The 21,944-nt window shown below is 43.7% G+C and overlaps 1 protein-coding gene across 1 annotated transcript in view; it reads right to left on the bottom strand.

The window, feature by feature from the left end:
• Positions 1-21,944, bottom strand: part of brinp2 (bone morphogenetic protein/retinoic acid inducible neural-specific 2) — a gene marked incomplete at both ends in the record, with an annotated part of 142,807 nt that overhangs the window by 84,628 nt on the left and 36,235 nt on the right. The window contains one exon of the mRNA XM_080725575.1: positions 10,673-10,778. Coding sequence (XP_080581701.1) covers positions 10,673-10,778 — 106 coding nt within the window. The remainder of the gene's footprint in view (positions 1-10,672; positions 10,779-21,944) is intronic.

Raw genomic sequence — 21,944 nt, 5'->3', positions numbered from 1 at the left:
TCAGGAGTGATACAACTCGTGTTAGGTCGATGTCGGTCTTCAGCAATTAGGCTGACAGTCCAAAATGTCACCTCTGGGGACAGAAAACAAAACAAGAGACGGAAGGATGGGGGTGAACAGCTATGTAAGTGGAGGGGGTGGAGGCATGGGGGCTAGGAAAAGCAGTGAAAGCGACACGCATAATTAGCCATCGTTTATTAGGCGGAGTGAACACACACACGTCTCGGCAACCTGCCCCTCCTCTCCCCCGCCTTCCTCGCCGCTCAAATCTTCACCTTTGCCACACATATCTCCTCGTGGCACTACAGCAAATTAGAATTCATGAGAAACTTCATTTTTTTTTTTCACGGCGCGACCCACATCTGCTGCTTTAAAAGGTAACGATGAAGGCGCCGTTCAGATAGCGTGTCTCGCAATGATTCCGGGGGTATCGCTGCAAAAGCCATGCGAAGGCCCTGAGACGCAATTAAGCTGATGAGCGCCACTGGAGCGGGGAAGGGGGGTTGTTTAGGTTTAGCCTTCAAGTGTCTCTGCTTTGCCAGCTGCACAGAAGAAGCTCTGACGGGGATATTAGCTGAAACGGCAGCCGTAGCCTTGATGATTTGTATTGAAGCCTCAAGAAAGCCTTTTCACCGACCAAGGGACGGAACAGAACTCGTTATCCCATCGATCTCTTGATGACGCTCTCGTCATCAACAGCATTCAATCAACGTGCCGACGTGTCAAGGGCTGAAGTCATTATCTATAGTCTGAATGCTGAACAGTAGTGTGGTTCAAATCGCTCCCTGATCAACGCACATCTTTTTATTAAATTTGCATTGACATCCAAGTGTCTGGCTCTCGGCAAAATGAATATGGATTCAGAGTGCTTAATTATTTGGCTTAATGGTTTATTTAGAGTCCTGTTTGTTTGCCTTTAGTTCCTGAATGCCACAAATAGATGCTAATAATGAGCGTGAGCATCAATTAATTGAAGTCTCATTCATTGAAGTCTGTGCAATGAAGAGTGATGAAACGAATGAATGAGTGATGAGCTTGCTGAAAGTTAATTTATTTTGCCATGGCATTTCTGCCACGTTAGGTGCTTCAGAGTGACAGGAGGCAAAGGAAAGATGGAATATGCAACTGAAGTAATGAAGTGGATACCAACTGATGATGCGATTAGTGCTTACTATAGACCTTCACCCATTGAGCAATCTGGAATTCTTCATTTTACTTACAAAGTATACAGTAAGACAACCAATCTTCTCAAACTGACAATGTCGGTACCCTCTCTTTCTCTTTTCTCTAACCGCCCCCCTTTCACAAGTGCCTTGCACTGTACTTGCCATGTTCTGAAGTTTGTGTGCAATTTCATTGGGCCTTTTGTTGGTCCCAGTGGCGGCTGGGCTCTAAAGATGGCAATGCCAGTCAGTTGGTCTGTCCACAAAACTGGTCCCCAACAATATACAAAGCATGTCGGAGGGTGAAGATGAACATGATTAATCAATATTGAGCACTGACATTTCTTACCCAAGATGTTATCAGAAACTCTTGGTTTTGATTTGTTTCCATACAGAATTAGTATTCATTAACCTTATGGTATATAATTACATGCCCAAAATAGAAATGCCAGCTTGAAAGTGGTTAATCATCACTAAACCCTGCAAAATACAAAACTACAAAAACATAACATCCTGCATGTTTTGGGTTTGGCCTTCCTCTCAGCTAGCTTTAGTGTGATTTGCACCAACGTATCAATCCAAATAAATAACAGCAACAAACAAACACACACACATTAAATGCACACAAAAATGTGTGTGTGTCTTTTGCAGCTCCATACATCCTTGTACAACAGTCTGTCTCCCACCAATATTTCCTGCAACACCTGGAGTGTTTGCCCTTTTCAGAGGGCTCATGGGGTCATTACCCATGAGGCATTTCTCCCAGCCAGCCTTCGATTTCCATCGCCCCACTAGACTAGAAACCACAGTGCCACATTTCTCTCTCTCTCTCTCTCTCTCTCTCTCTCTCTCTCTCTCTCTCTTTTCTTTTCTCTCTCTCTCTCTCTCTCTCTCTCTCTCTTGCACTTTCTCTGGCCCTGCCATCATTCGCTCTCTCCAGCTGAGTCCACTCTTTCCATTTTGGGCCATTTGATGCTCTTAATCCTTCCCCGTGGTCATCACCTGCCTGTTATCAGTGTGTGGACATGTGCGCACACGCCTTTGTGTCCGAGGCATGTGTGTGCATGGTGTTGCGTGCTTGCTGACTCTCTGTGTGTGTGTGTGTGTGTGTGTGTGTGTGTGTGTGTGTGTGTGTGTGTGTGTGTGTGTGTGTGTGTGTGTGTGTGTGTGTGTGTGTGTGTGTGTGTGTGTGTGTGTGTGTGTGTGTGTGTGTGTGTGTGTGTGTGAGTATGTTTATGTGCGCACTATGTTATTTTCCAAGTGCTCCCCCTCCCTTTCTCTCTAATCCTCTCCTTTGGTGAGAGTTCCGGGCTTCACTATGGGAATGGACACTTGGCTGTGGGAGAGAAGGGATCCTTGGCCTGCCTCCATAACCGACAAATCCTCAATAAGCCTTGGCTGCATCCCCCTGCCTTGGACGCAGCCCCCCCACACCAGTTGCAGTCCTTAATTTATACATGGCCTGGTCCATCGCAATGTCTCTTCCCCGGCTGCCCGGGTTCTGGCGTTGCCTTTCCCTTTGTTTAGTTTTTTTATGTGGCTGTGCCATTGCCTCGGGGGCTAAGCTGTCTGCACAGGAAAATCCAGATTTGTTCATTTACAATTTACAATGTAGGCATTTAGCGGAAACCACTCATCCAGAGCGACTTACAAGTGCAAGATCAGAGTAAATGGCTTGAACCCCAGTTCAAAATGAAAATGGCCACATATTTAGAGTGCAAAGAAAATGTGTATTCATATAGAGTGGAGGCGATTAGAAACGCTCGCTTAGAAAGCTCACAAACAGTCACGTCGCCGTCGTTTCGGGCTTGTAGATCGGCTATTTTCACAAATCGTACCACTATTGGGCTTAAGTGGGTTAATTCAATTTTACCCATCAGGGCCTAAATACAGTTATCGTCATAGAACAGGGGACGCGTTAGCAGCGGTTGGCACTTCCCAGGGTTTGGCTGGCTCTTTCCGTGGTAATTGGAAAACACTCGCACACTTGGGACAGCGCAGCTAATGACCGAAGACAAGAGGATTGAATTGTGAAATCAAAAGGCCCCATTGAAAACATCTGGCGAACGCCACGATTCCATAACTCACTTCTCGACGCCAGAGCAGTGATTCACTGCAGAACAAGGAGGAGGTGTTTTTGTTGTTATTCATGTTGAATAAACGCTGAGATAATGAGGACATTAGACACTACAAAGCAATGGTCTGCACTGTTGCGTGCACAAACACATCCTGTCGCAGTATAAAGGTGCACTTCTGTGCTGTGACGGTGCAGAGCAATTCACACGCCGCCATAACAGAGATCAGAGAGCCTTAGAATGTCTCATAATGGTCACAATTAGGGATGGGACGATACGCGATATTATCGTTTATCGTGATAAAAAACACTCACGATAATCGTATCGTGGAGATTTAATTTATCGTGATATCGTCCTCCGTCATGCACTGGGATCAATTCACCTTTTATTTGCCGAGCTGCATATCCGGCACAACTTAAACCCTCCATTGGTAAAAGATACTTATAATATACGTACAGTGCTTGATACAGTCTTTATTTCACTCTATCAAATGTCTTTGCCAAAAAAATGCCTATCTGCAAGCTCACAACGCGTCGCATTGCGACGCGTTGTGAGCTTGTAGAACGGTTATTTTTTGGCGCATTGCGACGCGTTGTGAGCTTGTAGATCGGCTATTTTTTGGCAAATGTTCCGCCCCAGGATAATGGACTTTGATTATTGCGATAATATCGTAAATCGTGATTTATTTCACAATAATCGTGATATGACATTTTCATATCGTCCCATGCCTAGTCACAATGTGCAATATCTTCCCTGGGTAGGGTGTGTGTGTGTGTGTGTGTGTGTGTGTGTGTGTGTGTGTGTGTGTGTGTGTGTGTGTGTGTGTGTGTGTGTGTGTGTGTGTGTGTGTGTGTGTGTGTGTGTGTGTGTGTGTGTGTGTGTGTGTGTGTGTGTGTGTGTGCGTGCGTGCGTGCGTGCGAAACAGGAAAGCATCACAGGAAAGCATCCGTGTCATTTTAGATTTCTGCTCACAGCGCGTGTTATTGACGCACTCACAGCGGGTCAATAACACTGTGAGAACTATACTGATTTGGAGGGTATTTGTAGAATCGGCCTCAAGCCTTAAAGGAGTAGTTCACCCCCAAAATGACTTTTTTTCTATTGATTACTCAGGCCATGGAGAGTAGAGTTCAATAATATTTTTTGTTTTTTGTCGCATTCCTAAGACAAAAATGTGATAACAATAAATTTACCCCCATTGATTCCGGATGGTGACCCGTTTCGAAACGGGTCACCATCCGGAATCAATGGGGGTAAATTTACTCGAATCAAAATTTTGTCTTAGGAATGTGACAAAAACCAAAAAATATTATTGAACTCTACTCTCCATGGCCTGAGTAATCAATAGAAAAAAAGTCATTTTGGGGGTGAACTACTCCTTTAATGTGCTGAAGGCTGCAGTGGAAACAAAGTTTCCAAAGTTCAGCAAGGTAATAATAAACTAGACCAGGTCAACCTGCCAGACCCCCTGTCTGTCATCATCATTTATGACATCATGCCTTTTGTAGGCATGTCATCATCATGTCATCATCATATATACCCTTTATATAGAAAACCCGGACAGACCGACATTTGCTTATGTAGACCTACCCATTTCATGGGTCTGGCAAAAAAGAAAATAGCTGCTGTGCAGCAATGATGGTTGCAGGCATTAGCTGGACCTACAGTATGTATGTGCAGAGTTTTGTTTATGCTGCTCATATGCTGAGTTGGCAGAACCTTGTGACTCAAAGGGGAGCGCTATAGCTTCTTCAGACCCAGCTTCCCAGGCTCACACACCTTTGGCCAGTTAACTGTTCAGTACATGGAATTAGTGAGATAGAAATACAACCCAGCAAAATCGGTGTATCGGGGAGACTTTTGCAGACTTTCACTTTTTGCTGAAAGTAGCTTGCATTACTCAAGCCGGGTTACGCGGTATACAGTATAAAAACGTCATCTAGCCTATATAACCTCATTTGACTTTATCAATTGCTGCAATAAGTATTTAGTAAACTTGGTTTTGTTCTTTGTGATCATCAGAGAGAGAGAGAGAGAGAGATAGAGAGAGAGAGAACATTTTGGCAAACCATTATAATTAAGAAAATCATCATAATTCCTGAGTAGGAATTAACGTTAGCTGCCTGCATGTGGTAGCACTAACTATCGCATTGCCTTTCTCATGATTTGCATTGTTTTATTCCCTCAATCTGCCCACAACGTACCACGTTTGAAGAAAGGTTGGCTTGAGGATGTTAGGAGGTACAAACCTTTAATCCCTCTCTGAGCGACTAGAAACAACCAGATGGCCATGTGTTCATGGAGGGAGATATAGCACACACTTTGTACGCTGTGTCTGTCGCCATGCAGAAATCGGTCGAAATCTCTGTGACAAATTATGTCAAAGCACATCGGAGGAGGGTGATGAAAACAAACAAAAGCTGAGATTCAGGTGTCAGAATCACTGTTCCAGCACTGTGAACACTGGCCAGGGTGTAATGTTCAGCACTCGGAATCGGAGGTGCCTTGAATATAAAATGGTTTTGTTCTCTCAACTCGTCATTGTAAATGTGAAATTAATCAATACTGACTGTGCGGCCCAAACGCTACGTAGGTGGGGTTGGCAAAAGGGCCTTTCAGTGTGGAGGTTGCAAAAAATCGTGGGATAAAAATGTAAATAAAAGATACAGTATATACTGACTGAGCAATGGCATATTTCTCACCTAAAGATTGCACAGGATCAGTGGTGTAAAGTAACAAAGTACATTTACTTAAAGGTGGAGTGACATGGCCAAAACAGCTAATTAAGGCTATCAAATTAGCCAATTTTTTTAATGATGTCATGTACCCCCATGTTAAATGACCGAATCAAATTAATTTATTGTAGTTACTGTACTGAAAGTAGTACTTTCTGTACAGTAACTGAAATAAATTAATTTGATTGGGCTAATATGGGGGGAGGGGCGGGGTCGATTATCCATATCATTATCTTTTGAAACTGCCCCAAAAAAAGCTGTCCGAGGTGTGTTTCCGACTTTCTAAACCAACTTTAAAACTAGCAGTTCTAGGGGTAAAAATTATATAGCATTCGCTATAAAATCAATGGTTAGACCGATAAAAAAGTACATGTCTTCTTCAAAAAAGGTGTCAAAAAAGGTGTACGAGGGTCAACACGCTTCTCCCCGTCTATGAGACGTTTTTGTCGGCCATACCCTGCTGTCTCTTCCCCTTAACCCGCCTGGAGCACCACCGACCGGACCAAGCCATGTCCTGCTGTCTCACCGGAGCACAGCGGCCGGACTGAGGTCTGTGCTCCGTGGCTCATACACTCTGAGTGTGTGTGTAGCCTGTGAGTGTGTGTGCTTTCGCGCGCGTGTGTGTGTGTGTGTGTGTACACACACACAATAGCTCTCGTAAATAGCCGTGCGGTGCAGCGTTAGCCGGGCTACACACTAACAACAAGCCATCACGTTGTGCGCGGCACCGCACGACGGACGAAGTATACATTGCGCGGCACCGCACGACGGACGAAGTATACATTCACTACTAACTGATACGGCCCGCCTCCTTTTCAGACTGTTTGAAGAAACACCACGTGACCTACTGTATCATAATGTTAAATTTCGGCCGGTGTCGCCACTCCTTTAAGTAAACTACTTAAAGAGGTGGTGCCATGATATTTCCCCCCTCTAAAACATGATTATCAGGTATTATGATTATACTAGGAGGAAGAGTTTTTCCAAAAAAGTATACAGAAAGAGTTACAATTGGGTTTTTATGTGGCCACACCCCCAGTTCATTAAGTATGCATGGATGTCATGGTGGGTGGTGACCTAGCTGAGTTAGCCACACCCCACAATGTTGGGTGAATGGCAATTAGGGGAGGAGTTGATTCTGTGATGTCATCTTATCTGTGTTTTTTAACTGACACTTTTGACCAGAGGTGGCAGCCTCCAAGAGAATACAAACAAATACCAAGTGAATAATTAATTGCTCAGAAAAACCACACCAGGGGGTCTAATGAGGTACTTTCAACCTCCTAGACACATGAAAAACAGAAAAAGTACAAAACTATGGTACCACCTCTTTAAGTACGTACTTTACTTGAGTATTTCCAATTTCCAATACTTTTACTTCTACTCCACTACATCTCGGATCCAAATATTGTACTTTTACTCCACTACATTTATTTGAAAACTTTAGTTACTTTGCAGATATAAATGATTATATTATAAAACATACATCAATCCTCTTTAGCCCTATTTTATACCTAGGCTATTTGAAAATAGACGATCAACAAGCTCACAACGCGTCGCGACGGGATAGTGTCTTGGCCTCTCTACCATCCAAGACTAGTGTAGTCTTGGCCTCTCTACCAGTTTTGATTTTGACCGCAAATTTTGATGTAGTTTTAGTCATAGTCTTTTGAATAAAATTTAGTTTTAGTCATATTTTAGTCGTCTGAAATATCGTCTGAAATGTTTTAGTTTTAGTGAACTAAATATCATAACAGTTGATTTTGGCAACAGTAGGCCTATTGTATTTTGGCGTGCCTTGATGGAAAATCAGGCATTACGCCTGATTTTACACTTGGTTGTTTCGCGTGCTCACAACCCCTCGCACTGCGACACGTTGTGAACTTGCAGATCTGCTATTTTCAGAGCGCAACACCCGAGCGCAACCAAGCATAAAATAGTTAGTTTCTATGCTATTTGTTGACGAAATGGTCTTAGTTTTAGCCTGTAGTCTTTAGTTTGTCCGTGAAAAGAGGTTGTCGACAGACGTATAGTATTTCGCCACTAAGCTACTGCCGCCCTGATGTGCTGAATGACCAGCTATACGCACACCGAGGGGGTCCTCTCTGCAGCGGAGAGCTACAGTAAGTAGAGCTAAGTAAGTAAGTAGAGTCAAGTAGAGTTGAGACAGTATACCATGCGGGGGAAAAGAATGGACAGTGCTGGAACTGCATGGTCCAATGTTTTATACCATTAGGAACAAAAACTGCTACCAAGTTGTGTAGACATTCAGTTTCAATCAAGGAAGAGTTGGATACTGATAGGAGGTGATTATACTAGGACAAGTGTCACAGTATACTCTTAATGTATCTCTCGCTCTCGAATATCAGATCTACAAGGTCACAACGCGTGGTAGAATGGCTATTTTCGGCGTAGAGAATGGGAGGGGAGAAAAAGGAGGGGAGCTAGAATATACCCCTGTAGGATGCTGGTCAACTAATATACTGTGACTGTGGGGTTTAAGTGGTTACATTCAGAAAGGAGTAGATTATAAGGTCTCAGAAGATGTACTTGTCCAAGTCTCTTTTCCCATCTGCGATGCTGTAGTGTGGGTCAGCATAGGGTCACCAGACGTGTTCTGGCCAGAGAACATGGAACCGGAGCCGCTGAGGCGGAGTAGACACACTGACAGGGGAGTCACAAGGGGGGGGGGGGGGGGGCGGTGGGACTGAGCTACTGGGTCCCAAGGTGGAGGGGCCTTAATTATTTTATACTTTAGCTATTGAAAAATAGCAGATATACAAGCTCACAGCGCGGCACCGGGGGGGGGGGGGGGGGGCGGTGGGACTGAGCTACTGGGTCCCAAGGTGGAGGGGCCTTAATTATTTTATACTTTAGCTATTGAAAAATAGCAGATATACAAGCTCACAGCGCGGCACCGAGTGCCGCGCTGCGAGCTTGTAGATCTGCTATTTTTGAAGAGTTGTGAAAATGTGTGCAAATCTTTGAATATATGTATTTTTTAAGCGAACATTTTTAACTAAAATTTTGCTTCTGGGGGGTCCCTGGAACTAAATATTTTGAGATGGGGGTCCGTTGCCAAATACATGTCATGAAAAGGTATATTTTCAATACATTCACATGAAAAGGTTTGAGCACCACTGACATAGGTTTTTCGAAAAATCTTAGGAGGATTTGAAATATTCACGATTTTTCAAAAACAGCAGATCTACAAGCTCGCAGCGCAGCACTCGGTGCCGCGCTGTGAGCTTGTACATCTGCTATTTTTCAATCGTTAAAGCACGAAATAATGCATAATAATGCGTTCCCAGTCTAAAGGGGTTAAACACCCTCCCCCTATGAAGAGGGGTAGGCCTACCCAGGGCCCAGAATTTGATGAGACACCCCTGCACACTGACAACTGGAGTGTAGCAGCCAGGGTCACAGAGAGTGACTCCAGCACACTAGTGCGTGGAGGTGATTCTTCTTCTCTCGCCATGCATCGAGGGAAGGTGGTTGGATGCGCTGAAGATGGGCCTCTGCGTTAGATATCAGTTTTGGAAGTGTTTGATAAATAACTTTTCCTTCTGGAATATTATTATGTTTGATATTAATATCACAATTTAACAAATGTATTCAAAACTGCATGCAACTGTGGGTCAATGAAGCCTAGGTTTCACAGGGAGTGTTTCGCTGTTTCTATGTGTCATATTTTCGACACCAAAATCTAACCCTTACCCTAACCCTAACCTCCGTGGGGTGAGTCGCTAACCCTCCCGACGCTCCGTTGTCGAAATGATGGTCGTTCGAAAGAGCGAGATTTCCCCGGTTTCACCAGCTACTGAATGGTACAGTACCACAGCACCACTGATCCTCCACAGTTGATCGATGCACAGATCCAAGGCAGTGAGCTTTTTACAGAAATTCCAAACGGACGAACGCTTAGATAATATGAATTACATTTTAACCTAAAAATATTCTAATATTTCTCTACAGTCAATACTTATTATTACTCAACATTGTTATATTGTCATTGTATTGTGTTGTTTACTAGTCGTTTGAAACTCCCTGCTCCCTAGTTTGTATGGTGTGGCCCATCAGAGGAGCTGAAAGGAAATTGATCTTGCGTAACGCAGCCGAAAATCCCCCGAGCTTGAATCTCTCATCTCTCCATAAATCTCCGTTGGAATGAATGCACTGCTGCAGAGGCACCCCGGCTACAGCCCACAGTCATTGGAAATGCGGCTTTGACAAAGGCAGAGACAGGGGACGTACCACAGTGGGCTATTTTTGAAGATATGAGCATGCATGCACCGCATGTGTGTGTGCATGTGTGTGAGTGTGTGTGTGTGTGTGTGTGTGTGTTTGTGCATGCATGCTTCTCTCTAAAGCCTCCGATTGATATAGCCGATCTAAAAGCTTGCAGCGGGTCGCATCTACGACGTGCTGAGAGCTTGGAGATCGGCTATCTTCGGTGCCCAACACCGCTGTACAGGCGGAGCATAAATTAGGCATAACCGTGTGTCGTGTCGCGTGTGTACAGTATGTGGAGCTCTCTGAGGAATCCCATCCTATGACAAGATCTTATTATCAGCAGCACTCTGTGTGTGTGTGTGTGTGTGTGTGTGCGTGCGTGTGCGTGTGCGTGTGTGTGTGTGTGTGTGTGTGCGTGTGTGTGTGTGTGTGCGTGCATGTGCGTGAGTGTGAGTTCCATCCTTACCTTTCAGGTGGATCTTATTTTCCGGGCTGTGCACCAACACGGAGCTAACAGAATCCAAGCTGTCGTAGTTACTGCAACCGAGGGGCCCCGTCCTCGTTTCCGTTACCTAGGAAACAAGAGGAAGGACAGATATACTAATGCCTCATAGGATAGAACGGAACGGAGCGGCAGAGATCCCTTTAATTGCTTTCATTTAAATGGGGATGGCAGTGACTCTCAGGAGTAGGGCATTCACCAATAGTGATTTTTAGTATTCGAATTATTCGATCTCAAAGTATTCGAATAGTCGAATATTCGAGAGGCGAACATTGTGAAAATAGCCGATCTACATGTAGATCTGCTATTTTCACAATATTTATCTGCGGAACCGAGTCACATTAAATGTAATACCTACAATTCCAACTTTCCAAGTGCTTGTAAGGGTGGGGGTCCCCAGTTCAAATATGTTTATTTTGGGGGTCACGGCCTAAAAAGGTTCTGGTATAGAGCATTAACAAATTCATCCACCAGGGGCATTGACAACTCATTCTAATGACTTCCTATCTAGCCAAGTTTTATAAACTATATATTTTTTAAAGAGAAAACAATAAAAAAATTAAAATAAGCGAATATTCGACTTCGGTGAACAACGTTGAATAGTGACTTTGATATTAGAATTGTCGAATATTCGAATATTTGGTGAATGCCCTACTCAGAAGGCACAACCGGGAGTCTGGGAGCCGGGAGCAAGACCTTGAGCAAGACACCGAACCCGGAAATGCTCCCGCTGAGCGGGTTGACGCCTAGCTTGCATGCTTGCCTACGCTGTTGGTGTGTGAATGTGTGCCGTGTTTACACGCACGGAATGTGTAACAGTGTTCCACCATTGCAGTGTTGGTGAATGGCTGAATGTGCAATGTGCAATGTGCATGTACATGTGAATAAAGTGGGTTTGAATGGTCGGAAAGAGTAGAAAAGGCGCTATAAACTGGAGCCTAAATGCGGTCCATTTACACTTTAAGAAGTCCCAGTACGATAATGTAAGCTGTTTCATGCATAACCATGACTAATATGTATGGTACAAAATGTGAATGAATTGAAGGTGTCTCAAAAAGACTGCTATAGCAGTCGACCCAGAGCATCCTGTCAGGGCAGGGGCATGACCATTTGCTAAGGACATTGCTCTTAAGACGACTGTGCAGAAGGTGCTGAAGGCGGCTGAACGCACCACACTGCACAGGGAGCTCTCTCTCCTGTCTCTCGGCAGGACATTTACGAGAGCAGGTGCTTGAGCAGGGCAGAACGTATTAGGAAGGACAAACACCATTATACTGTAGCAACGGACCGTTTGTGATGATGCAAAAATGGGAAAGACTCTGAGATTCCTTATTCCTTATTTTCGGCAAAAGGCTTTGGTGTAGAGGGGGAAAAGAGCAGAGTGAAAGGTCAAGTTTATTAAGTATTGACGGTTCAAGTGGTTAAATATCTGAAAACACAAATTGACATGAACCCAAAATACACTGATGATCATTGCTGTCAAACCATGCCACTATGGAATCTATGAGAAGGTTGTGGGGGTCCCTGCTTCATCTCTCTCTCTCAACTAAGGGGTCCTCGGCCTGAAAACGTTGAAGGCCGCTGCCTTACAGTCAAGGACTCGAGGCAGAACCAAAAGCTCGCTTTTTCCCAGCAGCCGTCAGAGCTCTAAACGAGGACATGGACAAAAAATTATAAGTAATGGCACTGACAAATGACTCTATTTCTATGTATATGCTGAGCTCACTCCTTTGCACATGCGATTGGGTTAAATGACTCTCATAAGTACAGTACTTGCACATTCGACTGTGAGATTGCTGCTATTGATTAGATATGCATAATATGCTCTTTACCTCTACCGTTAGGTATGTATATGTACAGTATATCCCCTGCACACCTCTGGAACCAAGTTAAAGGACAACTTTGTTTCTTTTACAACAAGGGTTCATATTTTAGATTGTATAATTAGGGAAAAGAAAAGGTGAGTGTAAAAATGTTTAGACACAATAAGCCAGCAGTTTCTTTTATTGCTATTTACAGTAACACTTCTAGCCCCCATAAGTCACATCCAACCATGAAAGGTTGCGTTTTATCTTGGGAATGGTCTTATTCTGTGTAAAATGACATATTTAGCCACTTGTACGCATGCCCCCAACCACTGAAATAAGAATCTCTAAAACAATAGAAAGTGTGTGTGTGTGTGTGTGTGTGTGTGTGTGTGTGTGTGTGTGTGTGTGTGTGTGTGTGTGTGTGTGTGTGTGTGTGTGTGTGTGTGTGTGTGTGTGTGTGTGTGTGTGTGTGTGTGTGTGTGTGTGTGTGTGTGTGTGTGTGTGTGTGTGTGTGTGGGTGGGTGGGTGGGTGCGTAAATATTGTAACAACCCTGCAAGCGATCTGGCCGTAACTCGCTCCTCCAAAGGAGCTAGCTCTCTTGGCGCTGCGGGTTGCTTGTCTTGTCTGCTGAGTTGGGGGCCTGGGGTTCGTCTCCCGGTTGGAGGCGAACTCAGTCTGCTAAACGTTACAATAGTAGCACATGAATGTAAACCATGTTTCTGTGTCAATGCTGGGTACATGTACTGTACAGTACTGGTGTCACTGTCATGTGTATTCCTGTGTGTAGGAATTCCAATCACAGCAATCAGCAGTCACTGACTAGAAGTGTTGCCAAGTCCGCTTATTTACCGTGACTTTTGGCTTTTTTTCACCCCCCAGAGTTGCGTGGGAAGATTAGGAGTCAATTATAAGCCAACATTTCTTTGATGTACAGCCTCCTATATTCCCCATAGGTGTGGGGAGGAGTGTGACTCTCACTCTGAGCGACAGAATCTCTCTGGTGTTTTTACTCATTAAGCCCTGGCTCAAGTATGTGTGTAATGTTATAATAAATAACCTACACATACATTATTACAGACCTGTAATTATATGCATAAAAAGGTATACGTATTAGGAAAATATGGCCATATTATTGGGCTTGTTTTGGCTTGTTTTTCAAGGTGAGATTGGCTTATTTTTCTCGCAGGATTTGGCTAGTTTTTGGCTTGTTTTTGGCGGTGGGTTGGCTTAAATCTCTCACGAGAGTGGGCAACACTGCTAACTAGGCAGCTCCACCCGTGGTAAAAGCAGTGTCAGCCTGCAGTATAATGAGTGATCACTCAATTCCCCCATCATTCACACAAACACGTGCCCTTTGACCTTTTGGCTCTTTGACTACTGACTGACTTAACCTGGGCTGGAGGATGGGGAAGGGAAGGGTTAAAGCCTTGAATGGATCATTTCTAAAAAATAAATTATCAACAATGTACATTATAGGAAATGGATCATACACAGTGGCAAGAGTTGCTTTTCTTTTGTTTTATTGCATCTCAGGATGAGAAACAAGCGTTTCGGCTATCAAGCCTTCTATCCAGCTGGCTATCCAGCCGAAACGTTTGTTGCACTAAAGCAAAAGAAAAGCAACACTTTAGCCACTGTGTGTGATCCTTTTCCTATCCACAACTTTCCCACTACACGTCCCGTCGTGCATTGCGCAGATGTTGTGCGGCAGTTTCCGGCGTCGCAGTGGAGAATGATCTACAAGCTCACAACGGTTGCATCTGCGACGCGACGTGAGCTTGTATGTCTGCTGTTCTCCGGAAGTGTCCCACAGATAATGCTACAGTAAGTTCTTGCGGAAACAGGTGTATACATTGTTGATGATCTAAGATCACAAGTCAAGTCAGAGCGCGGTGGAACAAAAAGGTATAATATTAAATTGTATTTCAATCCAGTAACGGCCATACAGTATTAATGTTTGTCTTTTTCTTTATTATTTAAATTTCAATACTCCACTGTTAATCTCTGGAAAGCTCCACTCCATCTGCAATACTGTCTCTCGCGTGTTAATGTTATCAGTACCCTCCAATTGCACACCTATCTTCTGTACTGTATGCAGTACTAGTCCAATATTAGCAATATATACTTTACAGTATGTCCAGTAGTACAAGTATTTAATGCGACACACATCTGCAGTGGTGGAAAGTGTTCACCCTGCTCTTCTATTGATACATTTAGGCCCTGTGTTTGGGTAGGACCACCACTACTGGTGGACAAGAGATGCTACCTGAATAGTCAGGGGATATCTTCAGAATTGTCAAATCCTGGAATAAATTCCTTACCAAAACATTTCTTCACCAATGTGTTTGTAAAGGTTTCTAGTAACACATCTCACAAAGACTGAAATTCAGTTTCCCTAGGAGAATCCGTTACAGCTGATGAAAGTTGGAGTCCCATTAAATAAACTATCACAGGATAAAACCACCAAAATAAATATGCTTTAAGTAGCATGTGAGGGGTCAAACTAGGGGCAATGGATGATTCTGAATCCATTGCAAGCATTTGTTTTGCACAAAAAACATTTCCTTGGGTTAAAACTGGATACAGAATCATTAAAAAACCCTAGTTTGACCCCTCACATGCTACTTAAAGCATATTTATTTATTTTGGTGTGTTTTATCCTGTAATAGTTAATTTAATGTGACTCCAACTTTCATCAGCTGTAACGAATTCTCCTAGGAAAACTGAATTTCAGTCTTTGTGAGATGTGTTACTAGACAACTTTACAAACACATTGGTGAAGAAATGTTTTGGTAAGGAATTTATTCCAGGACTTTTTAAGATATCACCTGACTATAGAAGCTCAAAGCGCAATTTCTCCCCTGCCCATGCATACATTAGAAATGGTGCCTCCTGCGTGGGAGACATGGGTTTGAGAACTTGAAACGACATCAAATCTCATACTGTGGAATGCAGCTTCAAGTCCACTGAGCCCCTTAAACACTCCTGTCCAAGACACGGCACAGATCCTGAGTGTCAATTGAAATGGGAGAGTATAAAAGGGGACCTGCTGTAAAAAAAAAGACTCTATTTGTGTTGTGGGTGTTGAATATTGGGGCCATGGAGGCAGCATGAGTGTTAGTGTAGGGGGGATTTGTCATCTGCAATTAATCTCTGCTGTCTGTTCCTGCATGCGCGAAATCCGGTGACACGGCGAACTGATTGATGTTCAGATCCAGCAGCTTGTTGTGAAGTTTGAATGGGTCAACGCAGGTTAATCTGAGCGACTGCTTGATGCTGTTCCTGATAGCCGAGCGCCGTGTGATCTGACACGGCCGACCCTCTGACGGCACGCGCCGCTTTAGCTTGGATATATTATGTCAGCCTCGGCTGTCAGCCTCCAGGCTTTTATAGCAAGAGATGGAAGGGGGAAAAGAGAGGCAAGGTGAGGGGAGAGTTGTGTTTAAATACACTGGAAGAACTCCTCTGTTAATTTAGCCACTTGGAGGAGTAGTTCACCTAAAGAAATGACTTTCTATCAATTACACACCCCATGAAAAGCCTTGAATTCGTGGAGATTTTTCTTTGTCGCATACACCAATAATTCGATGGCTCTGTGGCTGCCCAGTAGGAGACTCAATAGGCTGCCATATTGGAGACAAGTTGGGTCTCTTCTCACTTTCAAAGGTGTTACCAATGATACTAATGAAGGCTCTATTCCAAGGGTCTTCAACAGGGGGTCCGGGACCCCTAGGGGGTCCTCAGAGTTACTACTGGGCGTCCTCTAAATCTTTGTGTGATAGAAACTTTTTTCTCCTTTTTTATATTAACCACTTGAACCCTAGTGTCCATATATTCTGAGAAAAGCATGTAGATCGGCTATTTTCGGCAAAGAGGTTTGGTGTAGACGGGAAAATGAGCAGAGCACAGAGTGAAAGGTCAAGTTTATTAAGTATTGACGGTTCAAACACAAATTGATATGAACCCAAAATACACTGATGATCGTGCTGTCAAACAATGAAACGATATGGAATCTATTAAACAAGTTGTGGGGGTCCCTGCCTAGTCTCTTGCTCAACTAAGGGGTCCTTGGCCTGAAAACATTGAAGACCCCTGCTCTATTCCATTTCATGTATAGCACAGGGGTTCTCAAACCTTTTATTTCAAAGATCCATTTGGTTCCATTTGTACACACCTTTTAAGGGGTCATTCGGAACCCCCAAGGAACCATGAGGGTCCCTGGACCACACGTTGAGACCCACAGGTGTAGCAGAGTGTTTCCAGTGAGCCAACATGCACAATATCAGCACTCTGTTTGACCAGAATGGAACAGAGCCAGAGTATTCTTGGTAACATCTGTGAAGGAAGTGAGAGGAGACCAAACTTCTCTCCAAAATGGCTGCTGTGCATGTGACCTATTGCAGTGGTTCTCAAACTTTTTGGGCTTCAGTACCCCCTTTTCCTGATTATATGAATCCTAGTACCCCCTTTAATCGACAACAGTATTTTGACTAGAAAATACTGACATCAAAAGTCCAGTTTTTACGTCAATATGTTGAACATAAAAGTAAGTAGCCTGTTTTCTATTCAGTACAGTAAGAATCCGTACTTAATTTGGTTTAAAGCTGTACAGAGCAGCACATTCACATACATTTGTCAATGTTTTATCATAAAACAGTAAAATAAATGTTTCCATTTTCCATGTTCTCTCAAGTACCCCTTGTATTACCTCTATGTAGCCCTAGGGGTACACGCGTACACCCATTTGAGAAACACTGACCTATTGAGTCTCCAACTGGAGTCTCCGCTGGTCAAAAATAGTCGACCTACGAGCTCCAAACTGTCACATTGTGATGCAACATTTTTTGGGGAATCGTGAAACATTTTTTGTATAAATTATGCCTGTAATACACTAACAAGCAGAAAGTAGGAACATATGATTAATGTGGTTACTAGTGCTCAAAATGGTTCCAAATGAACCCATAAGAGTCATACACCGATAATACAGGGTACGTGAGAGCGATTAACAGTGCTCAACATCCAAGTGAGATGGACTGAGTGAGAAAATATGCACTTTATCATAATATGTAAATCTGTCTGTACATACGGTACGTGCATATTTAATGTGCGCGCGTCGACAGATGGAGAGAGGAGGAGAGACATGGGACAAAGGGAGAGAAGCAACGTTCCAAACGTTGCGCCTTTACAGCCGTCTCTGCAGAGTCATAAAAAAAAAGGATTGCGCTCTTCTATGGAAGGAATAAAAACATGAATTATGCTCTCCCCTCCCAAAGTGGTGTCCCTGAAACTTCTGCTATTGAGGTCAATTAAATATTCATTTGTATCGAGTGCAACCATATAAGTCACAAGTTCGTCGGGAGAAAAGCGCACGGCAGCGTGAGTAGCCTATATGATACATAAACAATATCTCATATTTCGTTAAAAGACGCCCTCCTGGGAGTCCTCAGAGGGACCTCTGGAAACGGGAGGAGGCAGAGAAAAGGAGAGGAGATGCGGACGGGGGAAAGAGAGAGTGTTAAATAAAAGAAGAACTAGCCTGATTTCAGACTCGGCTCACGCTTTAGTCTGAAACTGTGCCCTATTCTGAGCGATTTACGGGGGAGGGACTTTTTTGCGAGCGTGCACGCGCGCGACCACAACGCATGGTGAACGCGACACACGGACGCGGCGTGTGTGTGTGATTGTGTGAGCGTCTCTCTGTGCCAGTGACTGCTTCCACACAGAACTGCATGCGATCAGAAACATGTAATCAACATTAACAGCTTGGTGAAATCAGCACGCGTGCGTGTGTGTGTTTGTGTGTGTGTGCCTGCCTCAGCCTGCCTGTCTGTGTGAACTTCGTTTGAATCGTTTCAACTGCTGCGCGGATTGGATATTCGTTAAACCCACCCCACCCCCCGCGCTCATTGGATCAGCCACAGTTTTTGGCTGCTAAACTGCCGATTCATGTACTCAGCTCCAGACCAGAGAGTCTATGGTCTGGAACCAGGCAAAAGAATAACCGCAAAGTACGCAGATAAATAAACGGGTCTTAAAGCACTGCTATTGGTCCCTAGAGGCCGTTCTGCCCCCCGTGACCGGATCAAATGGTGTGAACTGACCGACACGGCCCTCGATAATGGGCCCAAAAAAGGAACAGTATATTCATTGCATGAGAAACACATTATATCGTCGTTGTCGGGTGGAAACCTTGTATGTCCAAAACCGTTTGTTTTTCATGTATCATTTTAAAAAATGATTTAAACTCATACGCCTTGCACCGCGAGGTGTTGTGTGCTTGTAGATCAGCTGTTTTCACTACTTTTGTGCGACGGCCTTGTACGATGAAGCAGGGCTTTATTTTGGGAAAAAAGATTACAAATTTGAAACTTGGAGATACGAGGTTTCTGCCCGACAGTGACGATATACAATTGCAAAAGCAACATGAGTAGAAAGCTATAAAAGTGACTTTAAAACGGAAAATAAGTGCAAACTTTGGCCTATGCAGAGGAGAGTCCACAGGGTCACCAACAACTTTATGTTCAAAGTGTAAATTGTGGCACGCGAGGAAAGGCTGTGGGGTCACCGAACTCATGCAGTCAGGGTTCATCCAAGCAAAGTCTGTGTGTGTGTGGTGGTGGTGGTGGTGGGGGGGGGGGGGGGTTAAAGTGAGAGAGGCCAGGCTTGAATGCGAGATATGGTGAGTGGGACTGCATAAATTGGATAAGAGCAGGAAGAAATCACGTTGGATTGAACAAAAGCACAGGCAAAAATGAGAAATGGTTAATTTGCAATGCCGTGCATACTCTGGATGGAACCATTAGCAACACAAGGATGGATGTGCCTTCTAGCTAAGCCATTCCATTGTCAAATTACTCTATTTTGCAAATTATGCACTGTGTAATTTTGTCTGCTCTGCCTCAAAATTGCATATTATCAAAAGAAATTACCTAAGGCTATATTTGGATGTACAACTGATACTGCTCTGTTGGGTGCATGGATATGTCCAAAACTGTTACTTTTCAGGATTCAAATTCAAAAATGCATTTGGTTCCCCATCCGGAATCAATGGGGGTAAATATATTGTAATCAAATTATTGTCTTAGGAATACAACAAAAAACTAAAAGATATTATTGAACTCAAGTCTCCATGGCGTGAGTAATCAATAGGAAAAAAGTCATTTTGGGGGTGAACACTCCTTTAATGAAAAAACATAAAAAGTTAAAATATGGAGATTAGAGGTTTTTGTCCGACAGCGACAATATTTAATATCTTGAGGGGAAAATGTTGCACATGTCAGTGAAACTGGAACAGTCAGAGGGGCGTGAAGCTGGCGTTTAGGTCTTATGTCCTACCTTAAGACGTGGAGGCGTGGCCAATGCCATTTTGCTATTATTGTATGGGTGCGGTAATCTGTGCACTGCGCCGGTCGAGGCGCTACGCGGTAAAACTGAAACACAGAATGGGTGTGTTTAGCCGGCGTTACTTTAATCAAACCAATCAGAGCACAATTCCGGTTTAACAGCAGACATACAAGCTCCCATCGCGTCGCAGATGCAACCGTTGTGAGCTTGTAGATCACACTCGGCTGCGACGCCGGAAGCTGCTGCACTCCTTCTGCGCAATGCACGATGGGATGTTGGAAAGTTGTGGATAGGGGAGACAATGAGTTTCCTCTTGGCATTTCCCAAGGCAGTAAGCACCAAGGCGTTCTGGCCTGGTGCTGGATGGAACTCATTGTCTCCAGCCAAAGCGAAGACTGGCCAATCACAGCACATCCTCGCTAGCATGCATGCTCGCAGAGACTGAAGACGTTGGCTGCCATGTTACGCTACGCGCCGCTCCTGTCTGGCCCCCCTCGCCTCGTTGATAACGCAGGATAGCAGGATTTACTATGAACCGGTTTCTTGTTTACAAACATTGAGACTAAATGCACAGCTGAATATATCATTCCCACCAATCCCCAAACCTGTTGTTTTGGGGAGCACTGGTTTCATTGGCTAATTTTGGTACCGACCTGCGTGCGCATCTAGTTCTTATCAGTGTAACGTGGACCAGAAACCCGTCCATAGGATCCATGAAAAAGCTAAAAGTAAGTAAATGTGTGTGGATAGTCAACTTTTGTCAAGAAAATACAAAAAAGAAAAAAGGAAAGAAAAGAAAAAGCAACTTAAATAAAACTTGCAATTTTAACAACAATTCAAATACTTTTAAACACCCCCTATAAGAATACCCCAAAAGAAGTGGGGTTAAAAAAAGCTTCTATATAAATACAGACAACAATAATGTTATTATTTAAATAATATTCAAATAAAGCAAGTCAAGCATTCTTTAATTATTTCAGCATCAGAGAATGGCTTGTGCTTATCCAAAACTCACAAGTTGCGTGGCTGTGAACTCTGTGTGACCCATGTAACCAGCCAATCAGCACATCGTTGTCATGGAAATGACTAGGCAGTTCTCTTTCTCTCTCTCTCTCTCTCTCTCTCTCTCTCTCTCTCTCTCTCTCTCTCTCTCTCTCTCACTGTGTCTCGCTCTAACTCTCTCTCTCTCTCTCTCTCTCTCTCTCTCTCTCTCTCTCTCTCTCTCTCTCTCTCTCTCTCGCTGTCTCTCGCTGTCTCTTGCTCTTGAACTGGGGACCCCCCTACCCAATAGAGCACGGTTCTATTGTGAAAATAGCAGATCTTCATGCAAACGTGAGGCGTGGTGAGCATGTAGATCGGCTATTTTCACAATTTCTGCCTTTAATATTTGACAATTTGGCCAATGTTAATTTGTCAATTTAGAGGTATTAAAAAGTCCTTAAATTGTCACTTTATAAATGTGCAGATACCCTCTATAATCTTAAACTTTATGTTGGTTTGTTTACTGTTGAGAGAGAAAACAATGTTGCACATTAAGTTAATCAGCTGGGGACCCCCCCAAATAATTCCGACCCACAGGTTGAGAACCACCACTTTTAAGTGACTTATTTTTCTTTCTTTTTCGGTAATAGAGAATTGGCCAACCTGAGCGTGACTCGGTCTGTTAGCCGTCATTTTACGGGCTTATGCCATGCTGTCAACTACCCACTATGTTGTCACTCTTCACGAAGATTCACTTATCGTCATCCGCACTATGCACTGATAGAATAGCCTGAGGAGGGACGACTTAAGCCACCCCTGCTGTGAATCCTGACAGCAGCTGCTTATTGATTATTTAGTCTGGAAGAAGTACTGTAGTGCCATGGCCATTCTAAAAGTCTCCCATCATGCATTCTGCCTCCATCTCTTTTCCATTTTCCTTCATTCCCACAATGCAAGCAAGATACCTGCTGAGAATCAATAATGTTGCCGAGCAAAGCAAGGTTGTTTTTTTATGTATCTATCAACTTTTTCAATTAAAGTAGTAGGTAAAGTTAAACGTCAAAGTAGAAAAAACAAATAAAAACTAAAGTAAACTTGACTA

The sequence above is a fragment of the Nannobrachium achirus genome (genome assembly GCF_963921795.1).
Source record: "Nannobrachium achirus genome assembly, chromosome: 5".
NCBI lineage: Eukaryota > Metazoa > Chordata > Actinopteri > Myctophiformes > Myctophidae > Nannobrachium > Nannobrachium achirus.
The sequence above is the reverse complement of the archived record's forward strand: the minus strand, read 5'-3'. Positions and strand labels throughout refer to the sequence as shown.